This window comes from Syngnathus acus, chromosome 3, assembly GCF_901709675.1.
Source record: "Syngnathus acus chromosome 3, fSynAcu1.2, whole genome shotgun sequence".
In the NCBI taxonomy this organism is placed as follows: Eukaryota; Metazoa; Chordata; class Actinopteri; order Syngnathiformes; family Syngnathidae; genus Syngnathus; species Syngnathus acus.
In genome coordinates, this window is record NC_051089.1 from 5,771,136 (window position 1) to 5,798,786 (window position 27,651).

At 41.5% G+C, this 27,651-nt stretch overlaps 1 protein-coding gene across 2 annotated transcripts in view; it reads right to left on the bottom strand.

The window, feature by feature from the left end:
• Window positions 1-27,248, bottom strand: part of insyn1 (inhibitory synaptic factor 1) — a 52,285-nt gene extending 25,037 nt beyond the window's left edge. Inside the window, exons 1-2 of one of the 2 annotated variants that reach the window (XM_037247477.1) lie at window positions 26,611-27,248; window positions 24,836-26,261 (exon numbers count right to left, since the gene is read on the bottom strand). In XM_037247477.1, coding sequence (XP_037103372.1) covers window positions 24,836-24,979 — 144 coding nt within the window. In that variant the 5' untranslated portion in view covers window positions 24,980-26,261; window positions 26,611-27,248. Of the gene's footprint in view, window positions 1-24,835; window positions 26,262-26,417; window positions 26,512-26,610 lie in introns of those variants that run through there. The other variant, XM_037247478.1, reaches the window with a different exon arrangement.
• Window positions 27,249-27,651: the final 403 nt, after the last annotated feature.

Here is a 27,651-nt window from a genome sequence, read left to right on the forward strand (position 1 = left end):
ATCAGTGGTCAGTGAGTGTTGTAAGAAGCTTTTTTTGAAAATTAATTTACAAACATCATATGCAAGTCAAGTCCTAATCGGAGTGAGTGTTGTTTTTGCTCATGTGTTTGCTGTATGTATGCACCACATTTCGAGATCTGCTGTTAACTGCTGTTTGCCATGAATATTTCAAGTGACATACAGCATACGCACGCAAATTCACAATTCGGTAATTACGAATTCATCTGTTTTCATATTTTTAGAGGAACTTACTCCACAAGCATCAACACTGGGCAGAAATGACAATACATGAATAAGAAAATATATTGAATGTTTAATACTCTTAAGTTGGCTAAATAATGAATATTATATAATAATGAAAATTATTAAAATAAACATTTACAGCATATTTACTTTTTGAGGATTAAATACTTTGAATAATTGTGATAATGTTCTTACTTTTGTACATATACGATAATCTTTTTGCTATAATAATAATTAGTATTATTATTATTACAGATTATTGTGCTACGGTATTCTGTATGTTTTGCTCCTTAAGGTATTTTGTTGAAAACATTTCCTAGACAATGTTTTTAAGATACCTGGAAATTGTTTTAAACTAAAACAGATTCTGGAATTCGCTAATACATAGCCGCTATCCTGTCTTGATACGTGATACTCTTTGGATATCAACTCTGAAGCTGGAACATGGTGCAAGTTGACTTCATGCTCCAATTCTGTGTCTACCGTTTATTCAGAGCAGCCTCACTGCTTTTACAGGCAGTGATAAAGGGGCTGCAGAGAAACGATCACATAGTAGTGGGGAGAAAAATGGGTTTTCTCTCCGACGATGACAAATAATCTCGGAAATTTTGGCAGAAACATTGCGATGAGATATGACAACATGCATATGATATTCCGTCTTCCAAATTCATCCAGTGTTATTTTGTCCTATGAAATGTTATCCATGCTTGACTCTAAGAATAAAAAATCCCCGTGCGTCAGAAGATTTCAAAAACAGGGAACATGACTCCGGTGTGACATTGCGACCTTAGCTGACTTCGCCATCAGTAGCTAAGATTACTTTCCTGTTATAAAACACGAATCCTTGGAAGATTGGTTGAAAATTGTGACTGGGGAAGGGTTGAAGCAAGAGCACTGCGCTGATGTGACCCTTGGTCTCAGCTATCACAGTGTCAGGTAGAGTTACAAATGAATAAAGCCCAGGTCCCATCAAGCGATAGTGTTGTTTGATTCCAACTGTCAAAGGCTTTAAAATGTACTAAAACTACTGAGCCATACAGGAGCACTATTTGCCCCCTTTCCATTGATGTATTGACTTTTGGGGTTGGATATGATTTTGCGGTTGGGATGGTTGCCAGGGAATTGTCACCTTCGAATGAATGGAACTGCTCGTATGTCCGCCTCACTCTCAAGGGGTCCTGGGTTACAATCCTAGCACAGCGCCTCCTCGTGCTTGTGGAAATATTCTTCAGAATCCTCCCACATTCCAAAAACATGGATGCTACTGAATGTTCATTGAAGACTACAAATTACCCATAGGTTTGAAAGGTTGCCTATATGTCTCCTAAAATTGCCAATCCAGGGGGAATTGCCATCCCATCAACACACACAACAAAGATGTCTTTCCAATTTGTACCGTCAAATGATTAGCAATCAGTGGCTGGGTAGTTAGCAGCTAGCGCCAGAAGTTAATGTAGCCGCCTAAATCTATACGGTGTTCTATTTTGTCACAAAGGATGTGGTAGTCGACTCAAATTCACAACGCAAGTCCCAATAAAGCCAAATTAAAAATTTGTTCACAAAAAGCTGGTTGGCTGGTTGTCCTGCGAAAAACTAAAACACGTGAACTGTATGAACTAGCACGAGACAGGCTAATAACAGTAGAGAATCAAGCTCTCTTCTACATATTTACGTTTCAATTATAAAACCAAATCACACATTTGTCATTCCAGCAACACTGACAGGGTGTGGAGCCAAGAATCCGACCGCCCATTTTTTCTCTCTCGCCGCAAATCATCGCTAAACACAGCGTTAGTAGATGAAGGAAAGAGAAATCCAATAATGTCTAAAATGGATAGGAAAAATATTGCCACTGGCTGTCACCAAAAGTTCACAGTGAGTTTATCATGTGAACGTTTTCTCTCCTGCTCCAAAATGGAGTCTCGCTATCAAGGGCTGTTTAGGCCTGCTGTGTGGCGGTGCACTCGACAGGCAGCTCGCCGTAGTGCTTTTCCGTCAAGTAAATGAGATTTCTAAATTAAACGGCTATGCCAAATTGTTTCTCTCTGTAGTTTCCTAATACAGTGAGCACACACCACCACCCACAAAGTCTGACAATTATTCGGGCGGTTTCCGAGGCACGTAGTAGCGGGCCACTTATTTTGACAAGGCGACGAGGAAGGCAAGACTCGAGAGGAAGAAGACGAGGGCAAGCAGCGGTGAGCTGAGTGACAAATGTTGTTACCTCAGTTTCCCATCGTTAGAGACACTTTTCACTTTTAATTGTCAGTGCAACATGAAAGATGAACACGCTCAGAGACTGCGTGGATGCATTTCAACTTTATCTGCACCCACAGCTAACTTGTTAAAAGTGACTCAATACCACCCATGGAGAACCACTAGTTTAACATTTAAGAACAGGGCCAAATGAGAAAATGTTTTCCTCCATTTCAAAATGAATCAAAATTTTAAAACGACCAATATCAAACGTTTCATTTCGTTTATGCCCTTAATTTGTCGAGGAAAAAGCATTAAATACAGTTTAAAACCCCAAATGAACAGCAACTAAGGGACATGGAAGCATTGTAACCTGTCCCCTGGTCGAACAAAGCCCTAGAGGGCAACAGACGGCGCTACCAAGCCAATAAACTTGAGGACTAATGAGGGCAATTAATACAGTATGTCACATGTTAGTTTAAGGGCACGTTAGCTGGCAAATGATCCAAAATGGCAATGCATTGCAATTCATTACAATAAGCCAAATAGAAAAATAGCTTCTGTAGACGTTGGACATGTTTGTGCTCGCACGGCCCGACACAGCATGACGTTGTGTTTGTACTGCGTATGAGGCCAGACCACCAGCAGCCACATTGAAGTCGGACTTTCACTTTTAAAAATAATAAAAAGAATTACTTCACTCACTTTCCAATTTGTGTGCTGCAACCTTGCTGGCATGGTCAATGTCTTACTGAATTCTTGCGTACAGTGTCACCATTGGCCATTTAATGATCGGACGACTTGTGCTTTATTGTCATTGTGTTTTAACTTAACCAGACTTTGATAGATTTGACGGTTCTTTGGCAACTAAGGAGAATGGCAGATGCGATATCATAATTTGCTCATTAAAGGTGGTTTACTCCTAAAATATGTTCCCCACACATCTGAAATGATGGCTGTGACCCTGGAGCAAGGCCAGTCAACATGAATATCTGAGTAATTTGAAGCAAGGCTTTCAGGTCGTTCATGGATTTAGTATGAGTAAAGATTGCAACTTGTGAAAATGTGGTTAAGTACAGGAGGACTTACTATGTCAGATTTTTAATTTTTACCTCAGACACTTTGTATTTGAACATCACCCCATTTGACACGTCACTGTGTTGATTAACTCATTCACTGCCAGCCCAGTTAAAATGGATCTTTGACGTCTATAGCCGTCAATGGCAGTGAATGAGTTAATGACACATCCCCTAATGAACACACCAACTTAGCCAACTTCTGGAAAAGGTAATGCAGAGTTGATGTGTGTTATTAAACTCCCATTCAACACAGTTCACAAGGAAATGAAGCTCTGCACAGATGGAATCCAACCCCCCTTTGTTTTTTTTTTTGAAGAATCAAAGTGGACCATCATAATGGAAACTTAGCTGTGCATACGAATCAGTGTGGCACATGACAGCAAGAGAGAGAGAGGCAAAGAATGAGCCTCGCGATCCGAGAAAAGGCTTTTAATAGGTTTTCATTTATGTAACACATGTCCAGAAATATATTCACGGGCTCTGGGATTTTTCCACGTTACAACATTTGAATAATGGGCATAAGAAGCGTAAATGTCACCCCCATAGAGCTATTCTTTTTCACAGTGAGAAAAGCCTCAATAACTAAGCATTGGTATATTGAGGCAGGCAGAAAATATGGACTTTGTAATGTAAAAATATGAATGAAGAAGGGACATAATGCATGATGGAGGATTCTGGCTGTGACTGACAGCCTACATTATAGGTGGTGGCCCAAATTTTTTATTTGTATGTTAATTTGGGGATTTCTTTTAATTAAGGGAAATATATTTTATACTTTGTAAATTAAAGAATCATTTATTATTAAAAACATATTTTAGTAAATGTATACGGTATTCACGGCAAATGTTTCATTTCAAATGTGGATATACAAATGCATAAATGCTTGTTAAAGAATGATAAAAAAAAGTGCTTTTTGAAACTGAGAGTAATTTGTTTGGTATTAATAACGTGATGGGCTACCATTTGATACACATTTCTGAACTAACAAATTTCTTTGGATGGTAAAATAACATACAGTACATGATCCAATGTAAAACTAAACATTAAAATAACTAAACAATTGTGTGTTGATTATTTCTATTTATTTATATACTTTTTCCCATTACTATGAAGTAAATATTTACTAAAAATACCTAATACAAAAAAAGATTATACAAAAATTGACAATTAAATATGACTTCTTTCAGCTCTCTTTGGGCTAGCAAAACCTGTTTTCTAGCAATATATGTTTTACATTGTAACCTGAAACATTACGACAACTGACAGCCCATTTCATGATCCCTCCGTTTGGACTATTGAGGTAATCGACTCCAACCTGGACAAAAACGTTTCCTTTTTTTTTTTTATTGATACAAATGACTCTGCAAAGCAATATTGGCACCGGACAGATGAATGCGGCCTTTCGTTGGGGTAACATTTAACAACGCGAATGACTGCATGCAGATGGACAGACTGGGCTCAGTCGTGAACCTTTGCGTGTATACGGTTTGGCGGGCGGGACCGCTCCCGTCAGTCCCCCCTACACAAACGCCAAAGTGACAGGTGGTAAATAGCTAGACGCGCTTCTGGACCGCCGTGCGTCTGCTATCGACTCTCAGCTATAAAGAATGACAAGGATGAACCGTTGACCCCGTGGCTCACTCACCCCGAAGAAAAGTGCGCTTCCCTCCGGGCACTCTACACTCAGGGGTCCTCGGCCCCTGAAAAACATGGCTCGTCTGCTGGCCCGCAGATAAGTCCTCTCTTTCCTTCTGTTGCTTTATTTCCTCCCCCGTTGAGGAGCACGTAGTCCAGCCCAAATGAGCGGAAAAGTCGTCTAGTCTGACCCGCTGGGACGATATTAAGCACTGCCGTTACGAATCGGCGTTGTGAAAATAATTAGATTAGACACTGTGGGGTTAAGGTAGGTTTTGGTTTAGACACAAAACACACAAATAATTTCTATTAAAGTTACAAGAAAATGTTGCATTTTACAACATGGTCAGAACGATAGGGAAAAATTAAACATCAATTCTGGGAAGTGCCCAATATAGAGAATTTTGCGGCTACTATCCCCACTGGAACCTATCCCCAGATACTTTTTTGGTGTGCTATTTTGAAAAATGCCCTAAAGCTGGTATTTCATCGAGCAGCTAATGCTTGAGGACCAAACACGGAAGCCCTGAGCTCTTAGGCACTGTGATGTCATTTTCAGTTGAGAGCAAGTGGCAGTACAAAACAAAATGGCCGCCTGCTAAAATGGACAAAAAATGGGTGGATTTTGCTTCTTAATCCAGATCCCGCAAACCTAATATTAATCAGAACACCATTTGTAGACTAGTGAGGGCGCAAAGAACATATATATAGTATATATATATTTTTAAACTTCTTTTTCCCTTTAAGTTTTGCATTCAGGTTCAACGAAAACTAAATTCTCCAGAAATTGCCCTGCGATTGGCTGCTACCAATCCGGGGTGCACAAAGTCAGATGGGATAGGCTTCACCTCACTGCGAGTCTAACGAGGACAAAGTGCCGTACAGTAGAAAATGGCTAGATAGATGACCAGATGTGTATTTACTGCCGCACAAAAGCCATTTTTGAATGTCATCGTCAAACTGAGTTCATACCCCACCTTATCCTATTTGCGATTATGCTGACTAAAGCAGCCCCCTCTCTCAAACCTGACAGTGAATGACCGGGGTAGCTTCACCCTCGCCTGCCTCTCAAAGTCATGACAGTGTGCAGAGCATTCCATCACGCTGGCCTCTTTGCCAACGCCAAAAAAGAAAAGCTGATTCAAGGACACGTGATTGGGGCAACTTTGAGAAGCAATCTGGAGGTCAACGGTCCGGTGACAAACAACTCGGTTTACTCCCTTTTTCTAATCCATGTCGGTGGCAACAAAACCAAACAAGGACGTAGCGGATAAATCGTCACGTTCGCCTCGTGGCAAGTCAGATGTACTCAGAATTTGTAATAGAGCCAAAACTGCAACCCGGCCCGCTGTGATTTATGCTGGCGGGCCAGAGTACAGAAAGGAGCTCAGTCTGGGTCATTGTAGTCATGATAAACTTGTGAGTCTCGGGTCGATACACACTGTAGCACTTATTTCCTTTCATCAGGCTACCCTTTTTTTTTTTATATTGATCAGTACATTACTCACTGACCCCTGCAACTTAAACTTTCTCTCGCTCGTATAATGATTTCATTTTTGAATTTCTTTACCGTGTTCCTTTTCTACTTTTCAACCACCGATAGAAATTTGCACTGAACAAACATAACAGTTGAGGTAAGAATGCAGTCATGTATTTAAACAACAAAAATAATTTTTGCCGTAATTCCCATTAAAGTCATTAAATCGTGATTATGTGTTTCAATTTCAAAAACGTTTAGATTGAGATGCGTCTGCGTCTTGCCCTGACTGCCTGCGATTCCTTTGTCTTTTAATATAGTGCACTCCTCACAGTTATTGTCTGCACCTTAATGTTGCATGCACAGCGGTTGAAATAGAGGCACATAAAACGAGCTGCTAAGAGGCCGGCGGTTATTCGTCAGCTGCGAGCAATTTTCGGCCCTCCATCAAATCCATTTTTTAATGCCTGTACATTCATCTGACGAGAGGAACAACTTGACGCGGACCTCCCACATGCATTCGCTTGGGTCCGTGCTCAGCCCTAAACAAGTAGCCATTAATCGTGGATGTGATTTGCCCACAGACACTATTATATATCAAGCACCGTATTTATGCATAGAATGGCCAGAAATAATTTAGAGGCTTTTTTTTTTAAAGGGGAGGACTTTATGTGTAAGGCATTGCAATGAACTTTGAAGCAATATTAAACCATGTCAAGAGAAAGCGAAGTTTAAAACAACAAAAATGTAAACTGACTATGATGGAGAAATGCAGCATAAAGGGAGGCATGAGCAGAACAAAGACAACACTGGAGTGCTAATCGACATCAGATCAACGTAACTTAAAATTGTATTTAAGCAAGTGGAGAGAGCTGGTCGACAGTATGCAGTAAGACTGCACACTTTATTTCGTTTGAGTGACAATTGGTTGCTACATGCTGCTGTTTTGGTTAGCAACAGTATACATAAGCACACTCCACAAATAGTCTTACTGGTATGTGAAAATGTATTGTAAATATGCCAACTATTATAAAGAAGGGCAGTGACACAGTAAGATAAGAGGCAGAGTGGGTGCATATATCATAAGAGGCTATTTTGGTGCTGCTGCTTTGTTTAGCAACCAGCGTTTATCTTCATCATGTCTGTGTATGAAAATAATCATTTTTGGGAGGTGTCTAATTCAGAAAGGTGCTTCATTTTCCAACCTTGGTGAGTAAAGACTAAATGGTGACCCCGTCAAGGTCATTTGGATAAAAATGATTGGCACAATGTTGGTCAAGACAGTCCAATGCAATTACTGACATTGCAAATGTGCTCATAAGTGGAATGTTTTTTTCCACCCTGCTCTTTGCATAATTTTATTCCAGATTCATTTTTCTCCACACTAATCAGAACCCGCTGAACATACTGTAGATTGCTGCAATCCACATCAACCTTGAGTGCCATCCTCGGTTAATATCCTTGGGAAGACCAAAAGAAAAAAAGTCAAATTACATTTTTCACTAGTGCGGCCCTTGCTGTATAATCTATTTTGCATACACGTCTTGAGCCTTAATTTTGTGACCATGAAGTGCCCAGGTGATGAGGGGGGGTATATTAATCACCAAACATTTTGTTGACACTGACTGTCCTCATCTGCTCTTTGCTTCAAGTCATAATAATAATTATCCTGCCTTTCATCCTTCCCCCCCAAAATCCCTTCCATTAGATGCTGTATTTTCCAATGACTGATGCTAAGTGCACATGCTGTGCTGTGGCCAAAGAGCTAAAAAAGGGGAAACAAATGAGGCGAAGGAAGCTTTAGTGAGATGGTTTTTACTGCAAATAATCAAAATGGATGCTTTAACAATGCAATAGGCCAGCGGTTTGGAAACCTTTTACACCAAGGAGCACCTAAAAAATACTTAGCTCTCCAAGAGCCACCATTATGAGCAACATTAAAACACAGTAGTCGGCCAATCCAAAAAGCGTTATTGCAAAGCACTCTGACATTAAGCAAATGCATTGTAATTAGTTATTAAACACAACAGAACTACTTCAGGTGATACTTTTGCAAACCACTAGAGGGAGCTCACTGAAGCTACGTGAACCACACTTTGACGAGTGTTCTCCACGGTATCGATGGCATGTCTATTGCTGATATCATGAACTTTTTCTCCTTTCCTCATCCATCTTCAAAGTGACAAACTGCCAAGTGAGCAGAGATGACATCATCATGAATTAAGGAACTTAGATACTGGTTATGAATGCCTCCAACCAGCTACTTCCGCCCCAGTGACGTGTGAAATGAGTGTAGTTATTTCAAAATAAACGTGATTCAATAAACTACCATAGGAGGAAATTAGGTAATGTCAATGTAACCTTGTGAGGATTTATTATGCTTTCAAATTTATACACACGTTGATGACAGACTTCTGAGTGGATTAAAGGAGCAGCTCTGAATTTAAGCATCAGCGATGATGCACTGACATCGCCATTCCTACACTTTTATTGCATTGTGGCAATATTTGCTCATTAAAAGACAAATAAAGAATGACAGGTGACACTTTCACTCATCACTCCTGACTGGCTGCGAAAAGAGACGTTTGTCACGCTCTTGCTGTGAAGCTTACTCCTTCATCTGATTGGCCACTAATGGATTTGACGCTCTGAGCCTTCACCAAGGACTCGCAGAGTGTCGTTTATTTTTCAAGTTTTTATTGCCTCTTTCCTGTATGGATTTGCGAAGCAATCCATATAGTGTGTCAAATGTGTGCACCTATAAACTGAACCAATCAATCACAAGCACTATTGAATGTGGTCCTTCTCCCAAGATGACAATGAAAAGTAGTTTGGGGTATGGCTGAATGAACATGCCATAGAATTAAGTGAAATGTTGGCAGTATAGAATGTGAGCGTTTAAAATGAGACAATACTGCTCAAATCAGTTTGTTTGATGAAAATTTCACAACTTGTGTTGTTTACTGTTTGTATTAAGAATGGCTCAAAGGGCAACATGCTAACAGTAGGCATGCTAATATGAGAATGGGAAGCGAACGCTCTGAACGACGCTGGAAAGGTTTGAATGGGTCTACGAATAGGTAGAAACTGTACAATATCTGCATTCAAGTGGGAATGTCGACTTGGAAAATGTGAAATATTGAAAATTGGGGAAGGTGAAACAGTTCTGTAGGTTGAAGCTGGAGAGGTTTGAATTTGGGAAACTTGAAAATTAGGGCATTTTGAAAATGTGAAAATGACTTTACAATATGTCTCAAATGAGCTCAGCATTTTAAAAGTGGAAAGATTTGAAGTATAATTGAATGGAACATATCTGCAGTCATTTCAATAGGATTTTCTTCATGGACAATGTGGAATTGTGGAAAACAAATATATTAGGGGGTGCTCAAAAAAATCCTAAATGGGCTGAGTAATTCAACAGTTTAAGTTTTAGAAGGGCAAACATGTGACATAATGATAATAAGATGCATTTAGTGCAGAACATTCTCATCCACATTTACCCAACAAGGTGTCAATAAAGCATCGGATCGACTGTGATCATTTACCGTTTGAAATGTCATCGTATCTGCAGCTGGCAAGGAGATGATACTCTTCCCTCCAAAGCATCCTGTGATTTCATTTGCAGGAGTAAAGAGCGGAAATTGCCACGCTGTGACAATGCAGTTCTAGCCACATGTGGCCCGTTAGCACATACGGTGTGGTGTGTACATTGCCATAACCGAGTAACGGTGAGGAAACGTAAATGCAGCTAAGCAAGCATGATGCTTGCCTATGAGTCACTTGTTGTGCCATGTATGAATTAACATCTGCAAACATTAAGCAAGGTACATAAATGACAAGAACCGTGAAAACAACATTCAAACCAAAGTGAAAGTTTAAAAAAAACTATAATTTGCATTTCTTGGCTGACAGTTATTTTTCCCTGTGGTGCCTATTTGAAGTGAGCCATTTATTTATTCAAGTAGATAATACACTTTTGTTTCCCAAGTGGGAAAAAGGTAGCCATGTTTTTTTTTTATAATTGTGGTATTAAATATTCAGATGAAATAAAATTTTAGCATTGTCGATACCAGACGTTCAAAATAAATCAAAGCCACGGGGGTCCGGATTATTACTAATAAGCATTTGTGTTACTATTACACTCGTGAAAGCTTGTGGATAAACACGCACAAATCCAAGTTTTGTATTATTACAACTCACATCCAAAACAAGTGGAGGAAAAACTAAAATATGAATTCAATAATACAGGAGCATGATGATTAGCCTTGAACTATCACAAACACCCTGCTTGGATATTCAGCCTTAAAGGCTCCTAACGGAGGCAAGTAATGAATGACATTTAAATGTTAAATAAATCTCTGTCTTATTGGCATTAATTAGGCGGATTAGAGGCAAATATCAGGAAGAGAATCCAATGTTTTTGGCATTTCCAGAGGTCTCGCAAATCATAGTGAGGTGCATTAGTCCTGCATTAGCCCATTACTCCTGACACACGAGCGTAATCTCTTCAGTCACAATAATGGGATAATTGCAAATTTGACACCCCGAATAACTGTCCCCGTGTTTGCCAGGGCACATAAATGCTGCGGCTTGCACTATTTGATGCATTTTGTGAGCTGCCGCAATAACGCTGGCCTAAAAGAAAAAAAATCTATTGGGCTATTCCAAGGCAGTTTATTTAGTCGTTCCAAAAAAGCTCAATTCTGAGTATAACAAGTACTCTTCACACTGGCGTAGCGTAAACTTGTGGGGGGCATCTGTTCAACTCAACTGGCGACCCCTATATTAGAGGGAAATCTTAAAATAATAAACAATGTGACAGGTGGTTACGACTTGCGCCACGTTAAACTGGAGTTTAATACTAAATCAAAAGGACTATTACCAACAAACAGCACAGATTTGTGGCGGAAAGATCTTGGAAAGTCTTCACAATTAATCTGAGAGGCTGTTTACACAATCTGGTGCTGCTGTTTTGGTTAGCAAATGAGTTCAAACAAGCTCCGCAGTTGACTATTCACAAATAGTGGCCTGTGGACATTTGTTAACTCACATATATTTGAGGTTTTTAACGCATATTGCAGAGCGGTCAAATGAAAGGTTGAATTATCGGGTGCTGCTGTTATGGTTAGCAACAAGTTCAAACGAGCTTTGTCGTTTCCTACTCAACATTTGCAAATAGTGTTCTGCCTCTATTCCTATTTTGGATATTGGGGGAGACAACATTTACTAGACGGTAGTCCACAATCGCATCTGTTGCTGTGGAATTCTCACCAGCTCAGTTCAGAGAGAACAGCTACTGAGCCGCTTTGACTGGCGGCGACTTAAGTCGGCTTTAGACTCTCCTGCAGTGGCATAGCCCGCCCACCCGCAGATCTTCCGGGCTGCAGTCCTCTACGATATTACCAACACCGGTCTCACCTGATTGCCCTGCGCCGGATTTACGCTATTCACAAAAATAGGGCCCCCAGTGTGAATAAGTGGATTTATGACATAATTAAAGGTTCCTGCCATTTTTATTTCTGATGGGAAAGGGAGATGTTTACACGTGTGGTGAGTGACAGCGACTGATTGCGGACCTTGCATTGATTTGAAGGGCGACTATTTAGTTAAACAAGTATGGATGTAGTTGACTGGCTTGTCTTGGAAAACGTTTCTATATACTCTGAGATGCAAAAGGAGGCTCGTTTATCGGCGCAGCTGAATGCATGGATGTTGTACACAAGCACATTTGATGAGCTGATTCACTCCCGTTGTTTGAATTAAGATGTGAATTCTTTTGCTGAGAGCATCTGTCACAAATTGATACTTTACAGCGGCCTCAATAACACCGCAGCTGCTCTGATATCTGCTTGCAAAATACGTCATTGAGAAGCTTTGAAATACTGTTAGCCTTGGCTTCTACATCTCTGTTTTTCAGAATAAAACTAAGCCCCAATAGCCTTTCAAACTACTTAAACAAATAATAAAGCTGCCCTCGCATCACTTGAATATGAAAAAATGCTCAGTTTTAATTGCCATTTTCCTTTTTCAATCAATAAGCTGAGATATAATGAAGATCGCCCAAACTGAGCAGATGTGCCAAAATTGATTGTGCCTGAAAATAAAAAAGATTTTTCCGTGGTAATTTGTCTTTTTGTTTGTGTTGATTTTCTACTAAAGTATACTTGGGAGGGGGGGTGTTCTAGGGGATTCATTACCAGAGAGAAGGCTTAATCCATAACCCTGACAACTTTTTAAAGAATCATTACGTATTTGCCTTTGCTGAGATAAGATCAGCGTTAATCATCCAACATGAAGTGATAGTCATCCTTCATGATAAAACTTGGCTTGACTTGAAAAACACAATTATTTTGTTTTTTTTTTAATCGATTTCCACCGATGCTCTTAAACATGATTACGCTCCACAGCGTATAAACCAAAAGTAAGAGTTTGAGGTGTGGAATTGGATGACTCACTCTGTTTTTCTCTTCTTGGGGGAGTGGGGTGCATTCTTTGATTTGAAGTGTGGCATTTTTATCAATGTGGCTAACACTGTTATTTTTGCCTTGAGGGGTCAACAGGAGGCTTTATGGTGGCCTTGCATACTGTATACTTCAAGTGGATGACATGCATGTTGAGTAACTCAAGTGGAGTTAACACTAGAGGTCACTTTAGACATTCTGATGAGTCATGAATTGCAATGTTGATTACTTAATGATACATTGAATGTTGGAGTTGTAATGCATAGAATGCTGGAATATCTTTTAGGATTTTATACGTCTCCTTGTGTGCATTTTATGCATCTGCCAGTTAAACATCTCCTTTTTTCATAATGGGGTTGATTTATGATACACCACAAAGTGGAGCTAAAAATAAAAGATAGGACAAAAAAGCCTCCAGATGATCCCTCAGAATGAGAAAGATGAAAAATGGAGAAAGACAAAGCTTCCCCACTAGAGAGTCAGTGGGCCCCGCATTGCTCTGAGCGCAGCTCTGAAGACGGGAAACATCCCAAATCAGATCACATTTGTGTTTGTAATTGCACGAGCGACAATCCCACACCTGCCTCAAGTGTCTGACAGCGCCCAATGGAGACTCGACCATTCCTACATGTACAGTATACTTTGACACAATGAAAATTATGTACAGTAACTATTCTCGGAGTGGCATTTTTTCACACCATTACCTTCCTGTTATGTAATGTATGTAACAAAGGGCTAATTTACCCAATATTTCTCCGAGACATGGCAGAAATGGTAGCTAAAGTTCCGTACTTATAAGTGGTGGCTAAAACCATTATCATGTTGAAGCCAAAAGGTAATCAGAGCTGTATTGTCACCACAGTGGGCTAGGGATATGTCAAATTGGCTAGTCATGGCTTTGTACAAGGTAAGCAGAGTTGCATTCAGTCACATTCTGACAACTGTCTAGTTTCAGCCAGACAGTGTGTGAAATGTGCGTATTATTCATCCTTGGGGAATTTCGACAAAAACATGTCAGACATTTTAAGACCCCTAGGAACTGCTTGAATTGGTGCAAATTGGGATTCTTGAATGCTTTATAAAGACATTGCATTTCTGTCAGGCCTGATGAGTGCAGTTGAATATTCCAAAACTGGTTATTAAGCATTTACCTGTTTACACCATTATTGAAGAACACATATAGAAAGTAAGTACCCTGACTGTAAAGTGGCGCGGAACTTCCTATCTATAATGAGCCAATAAGCAAGATGAGCACTATTTTTTTTTTCCCCGAGTGTTTACCTCAGCAGAGGTCGAAAGCAGAGGCCTCATTACTGTCTATGCTGAGTGCAGGGTTCCTGGAGGGAGGCCCAGTGGGTCTTACGAGCATGATGGGCTGGTCAATATGTTGGAGCCGCGTCCCAAAAGAAGCTCCGTGGCAGTCTCATGGGAATGCATCACACATTTACTTTCTGCACAGCTCTTCACATTAGCCAGCCATATAGTGTAGTTTCTGTTTATGGAGTTTCAAGAGAGTGATGATACTGCACACAAACATGCATGAACGCAGGCAAGCGAGTTGTATTTATATCTGCTTATCTACTTGTCGATCGCGTCACTGTGATGGATTTGCTCTCGAAAACATAAGCTGTGTCCATCCCCCGAATCAATTTGCAATGAGGCACACGCCAGCCGTGGACATTGGATTCAAGGCTATTGTTAGGTTAAAGTGATCTGCTCTGAAATTGGGACGAGCATTTATTTATTTATTTATTTATTTATTTAAGTGGATAACTTTTTTTGAGGGGAAAAAGGAGGCATTTTCTGAGGTGTGGTTTTTATGTAGACTGAAGTTTAATACGACGGTGTTAATTCAAGTGAATGTTTTTCGGAATGGATAAAATTGAGGCATTTATTTGTGATCAACATCTTTTCAAATGGATTAGTCAATAAAAAACAATTTCAGAGGTTTGGCCTTTATTCTTCCCGGTGGATGAAGACTTCGTCAACATTCTTTTAAGTGGAACAAAAAACGTCAAAGAACATCTAAAACAAAAAATAATTAAGTCTTTGATGTGTTTTGCTTGAAAAGCTGACATCATGAACGATAACAGTTCAAATGCTGATAGTAACTTTAAAGGCTTGTCTTTCCAAAATTTTGGTGAATTTCTGAAACCTACGACCTTGGGGACATTCGACCTTGATTATTTTTGTACTTTTGTTGACACAAACAGAGAAAAAGCACAACAAAAATAACTCTGTCTGAAGTAATGACTTCAACCACTAGTTTGAATTAAATCCCAAACAAAGCATGTGATTCAGGGCTGACGAGATGGCAGGCTTGTTTTGTATTCAGCATGGAAAACATTTAAGGCTTAAGGTGCCTTGTTCTTGTTGTCTTTTTTTTCTGCACAGAAAAGAGAACTGCGCTGGAGGCGTGACACCAAGCTTTAATTTAGGAATTTAATTTCCATACACAAAATGGGGTCAGGCGATGAGGAGCAAATTGACAAGACACAGCAGGCAGGTACTTGTCGTTTTTCTTCTCAAATGGCTTTTAATGAGAAGCAGCCCTTTGGCCCAGTTTTTGTGTTTTGGCTTGAAAAAGCACTTTGATCGGTGCGTTGCCCGTGTTCAAGTGCCGACCGCCTCGCCAAGCGCTTGGAGGCCTGTAAGATCCTAACACCGCAAGACAAAACCAGAGAGCTACTCTCTAGAGATGTCAGCAAGTTAGAATGTGGGAAAAAAACAGCCACGGCAAGCGTTAACAGTTGCTAACGGTGCTAACGCAGCACGTCCTCCTTAATTTCCAAAATCTCTTAAAATGTGAAACAGATATGCCCTACGATTGTCCGTTAGTCAGTCCAGGGTGTCACTGTTTATCGCACAAAGTCAGTTGGGAGAGGCTCGAGCTTACCCGTGATGCTACCGGGGACATACACTCTGGAAGGTTGCACATATTTTCTATATCCGTCAGAATATTTCCCATCATCGCACATCAGCAGACCTCATTTCAGCCAGCATCAAAGTTGGAAACTTTCTGCCTAACTTTTCCTTGAAGGACAGTGGTAAGAGGAGCGTGTGAATAAGATCCCTCAGAGCTTTTCTTGGACCAGCAGCCGGATTAATGGTTAGCATGTCTGCCTAACAGTCAAGACGTGTTGGGTTTGAAAAAATAGCTATAGACGTGATTGTGAAGTACAGCATACTGCGGTAGCGCTTAGGATGTCTTACAGTTACGAGATCTGAGTTTGAATCTTTGCATAGTTCGCATTTTCTCCCTATGCTTACATCAGTCTTCTCCTTCCTCTGGCTTCCTCCTAGTACGTTGCAAAAATATGGATGCAAGATTCATTGAAGACCTGGAGAGTGAATTTGAGTGTAAATGGTAGTTTGTCTACATGTGCACTGTGATTGGCTAAACAATGTGGCATTGGAATCAACATTTTGAGTAAGTTCTCCTGTTACAGGTGGAGTTTATAGATACCGCAGTTTTAAAAAATACAGCCCTCTCAGTTTAGCCCCCATCACTAGAAGACACACTAACCTACCACTGCTTGTGTCTGATCTGATTGCCATATATTGATTGCCGAGAAATATTTTACATAAACCAAACTTTAAATGGAACAGATTAGTGATAGACCACAGTACATTCAGGGTACAAATTCAGGTTACGTTGCCTCCGTAGGAACAAAAGCTAGCTACAGAACGATAATCCACGCTTCAAACGACCGCCTCAAAGAAGCTTGCAAGGCAATGTTTGACAGTGAGTGCATATGGCATCTAAGCATTTATATGCATGCAGTTAATGATCTCTGACCTATATCCTCTTGAATTTTAACGGGGGGGGAAAAAATGAACAGCACTCAAGTCACGGTACGTTCCATACTCGCTAGGGAATAAAGCTCCAGACCACGCTGCAGGGAGAAAAACAATTTCAGCTGCCTAAGTCCCATTCTCCCAGTCACTTGTTGTGCGAGCTGAATGTAAGCAGACTGTAAATTGATTTAGGTTTAGCCTTCAGTTCACACTAAGAAAGTTAAGGTTTGTTTCTCTCTCGTAATAGGTGTGGACCCTTGACGATTCATTCTGCCTAGCAGCCATGGCTACAAATTGTCAGTTATAACCAAGAAACAAATTGCACAAGGCAAGATCGTGATTGGATACCAATTTGTTGTTACTTATTTGTTAGGATGAGTACACAAAAACTACAAAACCTTAAACGAAACTTGCCGAGGTGCAGGGGCTCATCCGGGTGCGGATAAAAGTGGGACTTTTTGCTGTTACAGTCTGCTTGCATTGGTGCCAAATGGGGTAGTGTTGTTGCAACAAACGCTATGATGGATGAATTAACCAAGTTATCTGTCAATTTCCGAATACCTGTCTGTGAGGCACTTCAGATTTTTATGATATAACAATAATGCTAATTTCCATTTGAAAAACTAACACAATTATCCATAAAAATACCAACACAATTATCAGAATTAGCTTCAGATAAGTGTGACATATTTGACTGTTGGGTGAAGCGTGTACTCATTTAATTCGTGTAATTCACCAGCTTGGAGATGAAGTGCTGTCTCTTCAAGCAAAAATGCCATCTATGCGTTTATTGTCTTTATGAGGCATGTGTAATCCACAACTTACACGATTTTTTTTCTTTTTAGACCTTGAGATCAACATGTAGCAACAGACTCCTTTCCTCGTCGTCATGGTAATGAATGCCGTCCTCGCGTTGGCACACCCTGCAGTGGAGGGGATGGTGTGAGTAGAGACTCAAAAAATGTTGACGATTGTGTTATAAATCTTGCTGCTTGAGGTATTTTGACGAGTGCGGGTCAAAGCCATGTTATCAAGACAACTGGGAACGCTGTTTACTGCTGAGAATGTGAGAATATATATCAAACTAAAAGCAATCTTGTTATCATTAAGCAAACTGGGGATAGTGGGATGTCAATACACCACATATATAATATTGCAAAATTATGACTTTTTCGCCAAATGTAGTTTTGATTAACAAAATCTGGCTCATCACTAACTTTGGGGGGGGGAAAGGAAACAGTATGCGTCACTAGGTAACCATACCCAGAAATCTTCTCAAGATGGCCAACTACATAGCGGGGCATTTTTTTCTCTCATTGTCCTTATTAATAATGTTGAATATAGCCAAGAGAATATTTCTCAGAGTGAGTCAGTGTTTTCGGCTCTGCAATGCATATGGGGGGGGGGGCAGACTGAGAGGGTTTGGAGGTTGAGAGGGAGAAGAAGGGTTCCCTGAAGATAGTAAGTGGCTGTTTGATTTTTGTCTTCCCGGGGCTTTTTCTGGGTTTGGAACAAACTTGGTTTAGGGCCGAGTGTGTTCCTTTCAACAGGGAGCTGCTAAACGTGGAAACGTGTGGTAACTGGTGTCTCAAAAAAGAGGTGCTAGCTGGCTGGCTGGCTGGCTGGCTTGTTGGCAAACAGGGCGACTGATCCTGGGCCAGTTGTTTGAAACGGCGTCAGTGCCGGGCTTCAAACAATGCCGGCATTTAACTGCTCATGAAGCAGATCATTCGCAGATCAACTCATTTGATGAGCTACCATTTTTTTTATATTTATAATCTTAATTTCTGCTGCCAACAGGATCATATGCCATTCAGTTCAAATAAATACAAAATAAAAGCGGACACTCACTTTGGGTTAATGGAAATACATGTATTTTGTTTTGCAACATTCATTTCAAAAAGAAGACCTCGTCTCAACGGGGGGGGGGATAAAACAAGCATTTCAATGTTTGCCAAAGTGGAGATAATGCAGAGCATTCGTAGAATAGCTCATTTGACGAGGTAGCATTTTTTTCATCGTCTCGTTGTGTATTCTATAACTGATATTATTATAAACAAGAATGCAGTGACTGAGGAATATGTCAATTGTTGTCAAATGTTGCTCACCACTGCAGTCAAACAGCAACGATAATAATAGAAAATGGCAAGGTCGAGTAAATTTTCTGAAAGCTTCACGCAAATGTCTTGCAGTGCATGTGAGTTGTGAAGCAGTGAAAAAAGCTTAAACTGGATTATTTCACTGAGACAAATAAATGTGTTGGATTAGAATCTAAATCCGACACTGCTGTCGGATGACTAATAGGCTTTTAATTTCTTTAGTTGAGAGAACTACTTTGTGCATTTCAAACAACAGTTTGTATTTTTTCACAGGTGCTTCGGAGGAAGACAAGATTGGAACATTAAAGGTATGAAATTGGTTGTGGAAAAAAAAATCGGCATCTGCAAAAGTCGGAATCAGCTGGTCAGGCTGTTTAACAATCAGAGATCGGCCGGAAAAAAAATTAATCTGTGCACACTATAATAGTACAAAATAAAATGAGCAAATTGTATTACTGTTACCATCTAAACGCACTATGATGTAATGCATTACTCCGAATAATGTTGGCAACCAATCCAGGTTTCCGCCAGTCAGAATGGATAGATGAAAAAAAACACTTTTAAATATGACCAGATTTGAAGTGGACTAGTGTTGTCAATTGTGATAAACTGTGTTTGTACATTCTGGTTCTTCTGTACTGTAAAACTATCAAATTAAATAGATTTCTATAACATGGAGGGAGGGTAAAATTATAGGGTAAAATTATAAGATTAAATAGATTTCTATAACATGGAGGGAGGGTAACATGGCTGCAGCGCTGCCACTCGCAAATGAATAACTATGGCTAGTTTTTGATTCACGACACACTTCCAAAGATTAATTAAATAATCCTCACCCAGCACGGTGGCCATTCTCATTAATAAAGCAGCAGGGTCTAACGTAATGACAACTATTGAGAAAACTAGCCTCAATCTATCCTGAGGCCTCCTGTCAGGGGGCAATGTCCTCCAACGTGCTGCATTCAGCCGGTGATAATTGCTCTTTCTTTATCGTCTTTTGACCTCATCTCATTTGGAGCTTTATTGTATTTGAGGAGTCCTGATTGCCTGCCCCGTGTTCATTTGTCTTGCGCCGAACACAGATGTGCTCCATCGAAAGCTTCTGCATAATGGCCGTCATAACAGTCCATCATCCCTTCTTCCTTCGCTACATTTTCTATTCTTTTTAAATGCTCCGTCTTGCATATCTTGACTATCCCACCCCCCGACTCTGTGCTTTATTACATTATTTCAATTTGCCAGCCTGGACGTGTCCGATAAAGACAATTGTCTTCCATCGAATGCCATCTATTCTGCTGGAGTTAGTTTGAGCAAATATCTGAATGTCACCCAAACGTTCATAAAACGTTTCTTGTTTATCCTCTACCCAAGGTTGATGCCGCAACTCAATGAGTGATTCCTCCAGCGGAGTCGCCGTTCCTGCCACTGTGATTATTACAAATGGAGCGCTTTATCGTGGGGTATTACCGTCCAATGTCCTTCCTTTATGTCCTTCTCATTGGACTCGTCAAAAAGACCGTCATGCGATTCACGAGGACGAGGGCGGCGTATGTCACCCAAATTGACTTTCAACGACAGCCGCGGCAGAAAAACTTTCACAAGGCGTGAGATTTACTTATATGGCAGCGAGTGGGACGTGACAACGCATTATAGTGAATATTAATGTCGTGCACAAAGTGCAAGAGTAGGCATATAGTTGTAAGAGCTTGACAGAGTTTAACCTCATCGATGGACCGCCACTGTGATCACCAGACCTTAGCCCAGGAGATTTCTAATTTTAAGTTTAAGTTTTAAGAGTGAACAGCAAATGTCTGGAGTAATTTACACTCTCCACCTTAGAAGGTTTGATAAATGCCTAAAGATGCCAAAAGATGACGGCATAGCACTACTTTTCTATTAGACAGGGCGACAGCCTGTGCACACAAATACGAATAGCTCAGTTTTTCAGCATATAACTGATGTTAGGTTGAAAATAGACAAGGGTGAAAAATATTTTATTTTGAAAAGCGACCTGATTACTTCTGTCTACAACAGACGCTTGACATAAGTTATTTCAGTCATGTGACGCTAATATTAAATTCCAAGCTAGCAAAGGAAGTAAAACAGACATATTTGGAAAGTTTTTTTGCGATGTGGAAAAGCGCCAGTGAGGATTCGACACGAGAGCCTATGCCCAAGAAGAGAAACAAAAGGTGTATTTCACAAATAATATCGGACGACCCACTTGAGATATGGATTCATGGTGACAGGTGATTACCTCGCACAAAGCCCAATTTGCGGCGAGCGGCTCTTCAATGAGTCAATGACGCCTTCAGAACTGATACGTCAAAACATAGGCGCCTTCATATTTGGTGGCCAACTGCATTGCTTAGGCCTAAAAAGCCTTTCACTATTGCTAAAAAAAAATATTGTAAGTAACACTGCACTAATTGTGAACATACGCGGGCACAAAATATAACTGATACCGTAATATGAATTTTGGGCAATATCGTTGAGCTCCAGTTCAACTTCCCAAGGCTGACGTCACATTTTATTATTTTGCACGAGAATACCATCAATCAACAAACAATTCAACACAATCAACCAAATTCCTAATGGAACGTTATCTACAGTTCCGCACTAACATTTGCAGAGTCGGCATTTCATTTTACATTTCACTCAGTAAATCTTTGGAAAGCATGCTGATTGCCAAGAGTCTGAATTTAGTTTTCAACAACAATTTGATTCAATGGAAAGGATGAAATTATAGTTTACATTCTCCTGCCAATCACCTATTTTTGGTCTTTGTGAGGGCTGCGTTCTATTGTATTCTGTTCAGCAAGAGGCTATTATGTTATTGGCTTGTGTATACTGCCTTGATGCAGGATGGATGGATTTGGAAGTCTCGCCCCAGCCATACATTACATTGTTGCACCATCATATTCAAATATTTGTATCAAGGGCTTGGAATGAAATGCATGATTTAACTTTCATCGTTGAAAACCGTTATAGCAAGAACGGAAATGTGGCACACTTCCCATCGACGGGCTACTGGGTTGCACCAATGATTAATGTTTCAGAGCAAACAAATCCATAGATTCATCATAAAATACAGCTTGTCAGAGAATTAAGCTCTGTGGTTTGAATTTTGGAAAAGGAAATTACGGGGGCGCGCGTTTGGCAAAGGTAGTTTATTAATGAGCCTGATGAATCCTGGCAAACAAGAAAGCAAGATCCTCAACATGACCTCTTTTCAGACGATGAGGACAGCAACCCCCTAAAGGGAAAAGAATGGGGTGAGGTCAAGGTCTGGCTAAAAGGAAAATGATGAGATTAAAACTGCATCTTTGTCTCATATGAACCACAGTTATTTGTGGAGCAATGTTCTCGGATTAAGATTAGTTGTATTGTCATACAGACTTGGCAGAGTGCCTTCACATGATTTGTCTAAACAAATAGACTTTTTACAAATATAAATATGATGTTATGTTATTAAATGTTTTGTTTGTCTTTTCCACCATGGCAGACTGTGAGGTCTTATTATATGTAATGAAAAAAATTGCCTTTGTCCATGTTGTGTTCAAAGTGAAATAAAAATGGCCTGGCCTTAAAATTCAATACAAGTCTAATGTACATTTGGAATTGCTTCTTAAACGTCCGCGGAACATTTTGATTTCTTAAAGTCAATGTGCAAAGGCTATTACAGCTACAAGTTGTAAAACTCCCTTAAAAATCGAAACCTCATATTTTCATTCATGTTGGGGCTCTGGCTAAATGGTTTGATTGAAGGCTGGAATAAGAAATGAGTGCACATTGACAAAACTCAAAATGGGCAAAGTATGTTATGCAGGCAGATTGATTAGCTGAATGGAATATTGATGTGGCTGAATTGAAGAGATTTTTTTTAATCATTATTTTTGCTGCGCATGTTATTTTGAGCTTCTAAAATTGCCAGAGACATGAAAACAAAACAGGAAAGTGGAAAGGCCGGATTTCTACATTGTGTCATGTGATCTGGAACGTCATCTTTTGACTCCCAAGGTGATGATCAGTCATTCCTGCTACCTCACCAAATTATTTATTTCACTGCATTCATGTGGCAATTCATCATTTAATTATTTGACGGTTGTTATCTATTATATTGTTCCCATCACGTGACCAAGAATGGGTGATTTTAAGCAACATTAGCCATCCAGCATCTGAGTGGGACTTTGTATTTCCTCTACCAGTCTGCAATCGCACGGTTGGTTAATTGCAAGATATTGATACTGATAACATGCCGGCTAATAGGTTGAAATTGCAGTTGGTCAAGCAATGACGTAAACATAGTATTTAGCCAATTATACCACAGTGTAATGATTTAGCAATTGTGTGACAGTGGACCGTAAAGTCAAACTGATGTCCCCCAGCACGACGATAATAATCCATGCTGCTTCAAATCAAAATGTTCCTCAAACATGCAAACCAACAAACATGGTGATGCTTGTTATTAAGAAGGCAAAATTGGAAGCAGCAATAGTCTGTGAGACAATTAAATACCTCAAATTATTTTTGATCTGTGACAAATTATTCACTCAGAATCTGGACACTGCTTCTCAGTTTCCGGTTGTATCGTTACGCTTGTTTGTATCCGCAAGCTCCCCGGGAGTCGAACGAACGCAGATCATAAATGAAGCTTCAGAGAAAATGATACAATACGTGGTGATATTTCCCCTTCTACAAGCAGCTAATATGAAGCCCAGGTGTCAACGTGTGATTGAGCCATTCCTGCAAAGTTACGTTAGAGTCATCGTGCTCCCTTAATGGGCGTTGAGACGAGAATGGTAATAGGCGTCGGGGGCTGGCAGTGGCACAAGGCGCGTGTTTGTTCATAAATATCTCCGGCCGGCATTACTCCACTTGCCGTAGCACCATAATCGTCAATCACAGCCTCTCCGTCCCACTTTAGAAGGAGGCTCGCTGCGAGCCGTGCCCTTGCGCCTCCGAGTACATAAGAGGTGGGAGTCTGGAAGAAGGCGTGCAAAGGGATTGTGATGTGATGGCCGGCCAGCTTGGAAACATCTATTTAAAACCTCCCCACCTTGTCTTTTGGACACCAAGATGCAGCTTTACAGTGTGTTTTAAAGCATGTTTCCCTTTCTTTGCTTCCCTGGAAACAGGTGGGAGGTTAATAAGTGGAAAGACACGGGATGGGTTTCAGGGAGCTTCCATTCATCTCTGTCTCCCCGGCTGCTGTTATCTTTCTCTTTAGAGGGAGCTGAACAAGACGAGCTCATAGCGAGGGGAAGATCCTGAAGAGATGACCGGAGCCATTGTGTGCTCTCGGACTTAGATTCTCAGATGCAAGACGCTTTTTTTTTTCCTCTTTCAGCTAGCGCGGTTATTGCAAAATTGCATAACGCGAGAAATGCTACACAATCTCTCTCTCCCTTTCAGACATCCTTGAGACGCCGCATTTGCAAAACGACAGGAATCTCGTTGATCCTGAACAAAATGCTTACATAACTGTTGCGGTGCTAAGTGTTGGATCTTATCTAAGCCCCTTTTCTATCACAGTCAGGCTTTGCAGCATCTCATCGGGTCTTCGCACCAAGTTTACCCCCGCACCCCCCGACTTGAACACACAAGTAGTAATCGCCCTAGTCTTTGATGAGGGAGGGAAAGGCACACTCACTGCGGTACTAATCAACAATATCCTCCTGCTCCACAACAAAAAAAAGTCAGCTCTCGCGTTCAAATCTTAATCACAATCTCCACACTGTGAGGAGGAAGCTACGCTTAATTAAATGAACTCTTCCTTGGTAGCACACCCACTCGGAAGCCGCTTTCTCCCACAAAACCGAACGCGTGTGTGATTTTCAAGCTCACCTCCCGAAGTTCCTTGGCCACATCCTTGAGCTCTCTGAGAATTCCTTCCAGCTGGTCAATCACCATCTTCATGTGGCTGCGGATGCGTTCTCTCGGGCTGGGGGTCTCAGAGGTGTCCCGGGCCGGAGCTCTGCTGAGGGACATCCTTCACAAGGTGACGTGGGACCAGTGGCCAACAGGCTGAGGGCGTGGGGGAGCCGAGTCGGGGTCCATGTCTTTGGCTACTAGGAGCCTCAGTGCTACTGATCCGAACGGGGGCCCCGGTCGCGCAGGGAGACCTCAACATCTTAAAAGCACCTGGACGACCAAAACGCCTTTCCTCGCCCGCACAATCGGCACAGCGTCACTCTCTGGCAGCCATAGCGTCCGTCCAAAAACGGGTCGAAAGTGAACGCGGGAGAAGTCAAAGATGATAAATCCATGGAAAATAGAAGAGGCAAAAAAAACATGTGCCGAGGCTGGAATAAAAAAAATCTTACATAATCACACTGAGCCAACTCATCTCATGTGTCAGTGTGTACAACTCAAATGGTTCTAGAGGAGATGCTATTTAAAACACTGTTCTATACTTGGGGAAGAGCTTTTCCCTCTTGTACTTGAAAAACATTGCAACATTATGTCATGCTGCCATTAAAAAAGTCGAGACGTACCCACTTTCCTAGAAATAGAAAAATACAAGTCCCAAAATTACTGTCTTTTATGGATTTTGATAAGGGATCTTACTGATGATTATGGGAAAATCTTGGATATTCCTCTTCTCCCCAAATGATGAGAGACATCACGGTCAAAATAAACTTAAGATCCCAATTTCTTTGCAAGATGGCAACTTAATGACGTCTTTTAGTTGTTGTCAAGAAGGTAGGTGGGCTGGTGAAGGTCTTTTCCTAGACCTAGAAAATCCAATCTCTCTTCCCAAAAGAAGATTTTATTCCAGGTGGCGTAGGATCAGGTTGAATTAATGCCTAAGCCTACGAAACGTGACTCGTGGCATGAACTGGTAAAAAAAGCAAAGACAAAAAATCATGGTCGATGAGACACAGTTACAGGGGACACTGAGGCAAAGGAGCAACTTCTTCTCGAGTCTGGGTGGCACTTGATGCCCACAGATGTCCACCTGGGGTGTGCCCCTACCCCAAAAAAAAAAAAAAGCAGATAGAGAAAAAAACTCTCCTCTATCTCCCTTGGTTGTTGCTAAGGGAACCGGGTCTGCCTCCCCTTGCCGTGATTGGGTAATTATTTTACTTCTTCGTGCTGCGTGTGGTTTCCTATGCGGACTCTTCTTTCAGAGAGCCAAGGAGCTCACCGCCATCCAACAGGATGAGATAAATCCAAGAAAAGATTCCCGGTGGAGCCCCGGAGAATGAGCAAGGGGATGCTCTTCCCACCCCATCCTGGGTAACGGCGCTGCCACAACCGCACATGGCACCTGGACGGAAGGTGGCAAGGAAAGCAATCACTTACTCTCTCTCGGCACCTTCAACATGCGATAGAGTGAACGGGACGGAGAGCGCGAGGGATTAACTCGGAGCTGGTGTCAGAACGCACCACCGCCACACGCACGGACACACGCACACGGACTTACCTTTTTCGCGCATCATGTTACTGTTGCTGCACCTGGAGCAAACTGTCCACGCACATCCTTGGCATTCATAGCCACAGACTACCTTGCTCTTCTTCTCTGTCTTCCACACTTTCTCAACCACACTCTCTCACTGGTAGAGATGTCCACACGTACACACAAACACGCACAGAGTTCCCTCCCTTCCCCTACTTACTGTCTTGACAGAGAAAAAGAAGCCTCTATCAGCAGGGGTCTTTCACTCTCAGGCTCGTCAGTAAGAGGAAGATGAAGCTGTGTGGAGGACGGGCAGGAGGCGCCAGAAAGAGCAATCGGCAGTCTTGGGAGAGCCCGAAGTGGTTGGAGAAGACGCCGCCGCCTCGGATCCTGTCAGCGCCGCTGCGAGCGTCAGTCCGATAACTGCGCTGCTGAAAACGAGCCACCAGTCATCCCCCGCTGGCGTTCGCCTGCCGTCGCCAGGCAGCCGACAGACGGGCAAAGCTGTGAAAAAGGGAAGCTGCACGCAGATGACAGCTTCTCCTCGCTCGTCTATCCGCCTCGTCTCATCGCTCTGACCACGGAGCCCCCCAGACCCCCCTCCTCTCTCCTTCGCTCACTCTCTTTCACTCACTCTCTCTCTCTCGCTCTCCCCCGCCTTCTGTCACGCTTGCTCTTTCTACCGTCGCTCTGCCCCCTGCACCCGAGCCGTGTCCTCCCTGACTGCCGGATGAAGGCAAGCTGATGCCAGAGTTTATCATGTGGCTCAGACTCCTGCCAGCACCACTCGGCTCTCCGCTTCCACTCGGCGGAGGCGGAGTCTGCCGCCTTTAAAGGCGCAGCTCCTCCACCTTGGTTCTTCTACCTCGCTTGTCTTCTGCATCTTCTTCATCTGATGCTCCCGCGCTTGCAACTCGCCATGAAGTCACACCTCCTACCACGTGGTCACAAGGTGTAGGGTGTGTAAAATGATCATGTGCAAGGGAGGTTCATGTTTGATTACTTCATCTGGGAGACAGAAAATGTCCTCTTGGTTTGAAAGCACCAGGTTGGTGTTTGATAGAATAGATCCGGGGAAGTTTCACTCTACTGCGGCACTAAAGTTGTTTTGTGGAAATAAGTTGAGTTTCATTGTGCTTTCAGCAGGCACTCACTTTTTCTCCTGAATTCTGCTGGTATCAACACTGGCTTATTACCTGCGTAGAGCGTGTTGTTTCTCCCTATGAGGTCTTCCTACATACTGCCTGGCGCAGTGGTATCA